Genomic DNA, 5,461 nt, shown 5'->3' with positions numbered 1-5,461 from the left:
CTGATGACACGAGAGCAGAGGCCGACCCCCAGCTCACTGCAGCCTCCCTTCAGGCAGTCATAGAGAGCAGTGAGGTCTCCCCTGAGCTCCTCTTCTCCAGGCTGAACGTTCCCAGCTCCTTCAGCCTCTCCTCTTCAGCCCTGTGTTCCAGACCCCCCACCAGCTTTGTTGCCCTCCTTCGATCGCATTCCATGGCCTCTATGTCTTTCTTGCAGTGAGGGGCCCAAAACTGGACACAGCACTCGAGGTGCGGCCTCACCAGTGCTGAGCGCAGGGGATGGATGCTCAGCTCTCTGCTCCTGCTGGCAGCGCTGCCCTTGGCCTTCTTGGCCACCTGGGCACACTGTGGGCTCCTGTTCAGCCCAGCATCCATCCATACCCCCAGATCCATTTCCTCTATGCCGTCCTCCAGCCTGCAGCGTCACCTGGGGTTGTTGCAGCCCAAGTGCAGGACCTGGCATTTGGCCTTGTTGAACCTCAGCCCATGGGCTTCAGCCCAGCTCTCCAGCCTGTCCAGATCCCTCTGTGTGGCCTCGCCACCCCCAGGCAGATCCACACTTCCAGCCCATTTGTTGCCATCTGTGAATGTACTGAGGGTGCACTCGATGCCCTCCTCCAGGTCATCAATCAAGATATCGAGGAGGACAGGCCCAGCACCGAGCCCTGGGGCACACCGCTCAGGACTGGTCACCAGCTGGGTTTAACTCCATTCACCGCCACTCTCTGAGCCCGGCCCTCCAGCCAGCTCCTCACCCAGCACAGAGTGCAGCCATCCAAGCTGCCAGCTTCTGCAGGAGAATGCTGCAGGAGACAGCGCCAAAAGCTTTGCTGAAGTCTAGGCAGAACACATCAACAGCCTTTCCCTCATCCACCAGATGGGTCACCGGATCATAAAGGAGATCAGGTTGGCCAAACAGGAGCTGCCCTTCGTGAACCCATGCTGCTAGGCCTGATCCCCCACTCATCCCGCACGTGCCGCGTGATCTCCCTCAAGACAATTTGCTCCATTCTGTGCAGCTTTGGGGCGCCTGTTTCAAAAAGGAGCATAGAAGTAGAGAGAGAGTTAATATTTTGGCTAACAACAGCGCTAAGAGCCAGCGCACCTCAATTCAGCCACCAAAAACCCAGGTATCCAGTCCAAAAGAGAAAGGCAGCCCACGGAGGCAGAAAGGTGTTTCCAAATTACGATTCACCCCAACCTGAAAGAAGGGCCTCGTCGTTGAGAGCCGTGCCATTAATTTCTCTTGGGTCCTGTACCAGTGGATCGGTGCCACCTGCCTTCGGGAATGGCAAAACTGGAGCCTTAGAGGGCGACACAGAGCCCCAGAAGACCACTCTTCACCAAGGTTTGGACTACAGCCTTATCAGAGGCTATAAGAGGCTGGCGAGGGCGGGACAGTGCTGCCTATGACCAATGAGAGGCACACGGGGGTGGGACGGCACTGTCGATGACCAATGAGAGGCACACCGGGGCAGGATGGCGCTGCTGATGACTAATGAGAGGCTGGTGATGGGGGGACGGCGCTGCCACTGACCAATGATAGGCTGGCAGGGGCGGGATGGCGTTGCCGATGACCAATGAGAGGCTTGCGAGGGTGGGACGGCTCTGCCTATGGCCAATAAGAGGCTGGTGGGGGTGGGACGGAGCAGCCGCTGACCAATGAAAGGCTGGCGAGGGTGGGACGGCGCTGCCGATGACCAGTGACAGGCTGGTGGGGGTGGGATGGCGTTGCCACTGACCAATGAGAGGCTGCCGAGGATGGGACAGTGCTGCCGATGACCAATACGATGCTGCCTGGGGCGGGACAGTGCTGCCACTGACCAATGATAGGCTGGCAGGGGTGGGATGGTGTTGCCGATGACCAATGAGAGGCTGCCGAGGGCGGGACTGCGCTGCCGATGACCAATAAGATGCTGGCGGAGGCGGGACGGCGTTGCCACTGACCAATGAGTCTGGCGAGTGGGGGACGGAACTGTCGATGACCAATGAGATACTGGCAAGGGCAGGACAGTGCTTCCGATGACCAATGAGAGGCTGGTGGGGGCGGGACGGCGCTGCCACTGACCAATGATAGGCTGCTGGGGAGGGACAGCACTGCCGCTGACCAATGAGAGACTGGCAGGGAGGGGACAGTGCTGCCGATGACCAATACGACGCTGCCTGGGGTGGGACAGTGCTGCCGATGACCAATGCGAGGCTGGCGGAGGCGGGACGGCGTTGCCACTGACCAATGAGAGACTGGCAAGGGCGGGACGTCACTTCCACTGACCAATAAGACGCTGGCGAGGGCAGTATGGCTCTGCCGATAACCAATGAGAGGCTGGCGGGGGTGGGACGGCACTGCCGTTGACCAATGAGACGCTGGCGGAGGCGGGACAGTACTGCCGAAGACCAATGCGAGACTGGCGAGGGCGGGACAGCGCTTCCGATGACCAATGAGAGGCTGGCGGAGGCGGGACGGCATTGCCACTGACCAATGAGACGCTGGGTCAGGGTGAACTAATCCTGCCGCAGCGTGCTGATGACAGGACTGCAGATGATCTGTGCAGGCAGCCCAGAGGTTGGGAGCCAGGAATGGACGCGGCCGGAGGAGAGAGGTGTTAGGGAGCAGCCAAGCCACCACAATGCATCCAAAAAGCCTGAAAGGCATCACAAAGCCACCGCCAGGAAGCTTGGGGTTATCACGAGCAGCATCCAGGATGCTAGAGATTATTTGCTACCGTACCAAATGGGAGCTGCAGACACCCCAAAGCCAGACAAAACAAGAACAAGCCTGGAGCTCTGCTTCACACACCCCACAGCCTCAGCGTTGCAAGCTGAGGTGCCTTGCTGTTTGTTGCATTCATCCCAGTCCTCATGAATGAAAAATCCTCAGGCAGTCAAGGCGTTGAGTGAGCACAAGTGTGCTTTTATTATTAAAGGAAAAGATGGGAGGGCGTGAGAGGTCCGGGTAAAGATGGGAATCGTCCTCTCTTGGGTGGAAAGGTCACCTAGAGAGTGGCTCAGAGCTCTCAGAGCCACTGCACGGTGCCTGGGACTGGAGGCCTGATTCTCAGTCCCCCTCCAAGAGGCTCTGCTGCTCCTTGCTGATGCTGACCTGCTCCTGCACGGAGGTGCTGCTGTCGGGGCACCCGGGCTGTGCTTGGGCTGGGCTGCACTGCAGAGGCACTGGGTCACAGTCCAGGCTGGTGCCTGTGGTGTCTGGCAGCCTTGGGTCAGCAACTTCAGCAGAGCCGGGAGAAACGAGGACTTGGACTTGGATGAGCTCCTTCTCTCCATCCTCGTTGTTACGTTGAAGGCTGTCATCTGAACCGCAGCCATTTGTGCTTCCTAAGAGCTCTCCATGTGTGGAAGCACACAGCGCATCATCACTATTTGCTCTGGATCTTTTGGCTTGACAAGGGCTCAATTCACCTGGGAAGGATACACAAGGGTTAGTGCCAAACGTTCACAAGCCGAATTATCAAAGTGGTTCTTGATCAGGAATGAACTGAAGATGTTATGTATGGGCTGGAACACTAGAAGGACAATCGAGCCCACTGACAGCACGAATTCTACGTTGCTGAAAAGCAGGGTGTTGAAAGCAGGATTTGCACCCTTACCTGCCAGCACTACAACGTCTGGTTTCTGAGGGCTCCCTGGGATGGCGCTGTGGTTGCCGTTTGGCCCCAGAGGATGGTTTTCCCAGGCTGAAGCAGGAACACCAACAGCCAGCTGGTGATTCCTTCATCCTGCTGGGTGGACTTGGTCTGGAGAGAGGAAACAGGGAATGGTGGGAGTCGTCCGTGGCGCAGGGTGAGGGAAGAGCTGCACTGAGCTCTTGCCAACAGTTGCTTGTTCCTAGCACCGCCTGGTTCCTGCTGAAACACAGCTTAGAAACTCGCTCTGTTTCAAACAGTCGAGGATGGTTCCATTCCCACAGCTCAGCCCTGAAGTCTTGCTGGCTAAATTCTCCTCAACTGTGTCAAGCAAGATGCAGAGCATGTGAGCAAACGCTCCACAGCTGTACAGGACAGCATCTAAGGATGGCTTTGATTGGGCTGGCAGGCGTAGCTGCTTGCTGAGGAATTGTGCAGCCATAAAGGAACTTCAAAAGCATCTCTGACTCTGACATTAACACCTCATCGGCCCCATCTCACTGCCACGTCTAGTTTCCAGTGCCCGCAGGTCTGACCAACAGCTCTGTTTCGAGGTGAACCGGAACTGGATTCAGGCACGTGGCCCTGAAATCTGGAAAACAATGGTTCCAGGTAGAGCCAGCACAGGGCAGGGCAGACGTCAGCGTGGCTTTGTGCATCTCGTGACTGCCTGCCTGGCGGGCAACTGAATGCTAGCTGAATCTCACAGTCCAAAAAGTGGAGATTCACTGCAACACTTCAGGCACCATCAGTTTAACTGAGTTTCAGCAAGCTTTGGCGCTAGAAGTAATGGGGGGGGGGGAGGGAAAAAAAAACAAAACAAAAAGAAACAAACACAAAAACCCACCCCAACAATGCTGATAGGTGCCGGAAAAGGAAGTCATCTTTACCTTTCAGGTGGAAAGTCGATGGCTGTGTGGAATTTGCCCGGTTAAGTTGTAGGGCCTTCTTCCACTTCCACGTCCCTGCTCTGTGTCACAATGACAGGAGAGATGCTGTGGCCTCGCCTCCGTGCCTGCGCCTCCTCCAGGCTGAGCAGCTCTGTGGCAGGAGAAGACGCCCGCACAGACTGGGGCCCTGAAAGAGAACTGTGCCCTGTAAGGGAAAACCACAGGTGAGAGCCAGGATCAGAAAGCGGCTGCACAGCCATCACAGGTCCGGGAGGTGCTGTGTTTTTCTCAGATTTGCTTATCCGAGCCACTGCAAGAAGAGCAGCTCAAAACAACCATGTGCTCAGAGGTGTGTTTGTGGCAAAGGACGCAGTCGTAATTAGGAGCAGCTCCCTGTATCGAAACAGGCAAACAAAAACTCCAGAAAGCAGGTACGGTGAACTCAGAAAGCTTCGCTGCCACACTTTCACCAAGCTTCACCTGCTTGCAAAACATCATAATGATGGTGATGGTTTTCTTCTTGTCACATTTGGGCTTGCACATTCTCAGCATCCAGCAACAGGGTGCCAGATTCTAACCTAAGCCCAGGATTCTGCTGTCCCCTTGCAGTAAAAGCATATTTCAAAGGACTTGGAGAAGGCCTGCATTTGATCCAGGTGTCTGACCAAGATAAAGCTAATGGAGGAAGACACTCACCTGCTCAGGTGAGTCAGGTCAGGTCCAGATGTGGAGCAGAAGAGGACGTCTGCGTGGTCCATGATGAATTCCACCACGGCCGACTGCGTCTGCAGTTCCGTGCAGGCAGCTCTCCCGCTGGCGCAGGCAGACTCGCTCTGCTGTGATCTGTAGAAAAGGCAGGGTTTAGAAGTCATTGAGCAAAGATCACTTCCCTGGGTCTGAACTGTTGCAGACCAAAGCTGTCAAATGGGGCT

The 5,461-nt window shown here is 56.2% G+C and overlaps 1 protein-coding gene across 1 annotated transcript; it reads right to left on the bottom strand.

Moving 5' to 3' along the window:
• Window positions 1-290: 290 nt before the first annotated feature.
• Window positions 291-5,372, bottom strand: LOC122162649 (the record flags this gene model as incomplete). The annotated part of the gene is made up of 6 exons (XM_042823131.1): window positions 291-1,453; window positions 1,741-2,500; window positions 3,099-3,415; window positions 3,604-3,690; window positions 4,530-4,609; window positions 5,226-5,372. Coding segments are annotated over 6 exons (1,480 nt in total), but the record flags the coding sequence as incomplete, so codon positions are not given.
• Window positions 5,373-5,461: the final 89 nt, after the last annotated feature.

Source organism: Centrocercus urophasianus, unplaced genomic scaffold (genome assembly GCF_019232065.1).
Source record: "Centrocercus urophasianus isolate 14NV4802_14NV808 unplaced genomic scaffold, USGS_Curo_1.0 seq_211, whole genome shotgun sequence".
Lineage (NCBI taxonomy): Eukaryota > Metazoa > Chordata > Aves > Galliformes > Phasianidae > Centrocercus > Centrocercus urophasianus.
The sequence above is the reverse complement of the archived record's forward strand: the minus strand, read 5'-3'. Positions and strand labels throughout refer to the sequence as shown.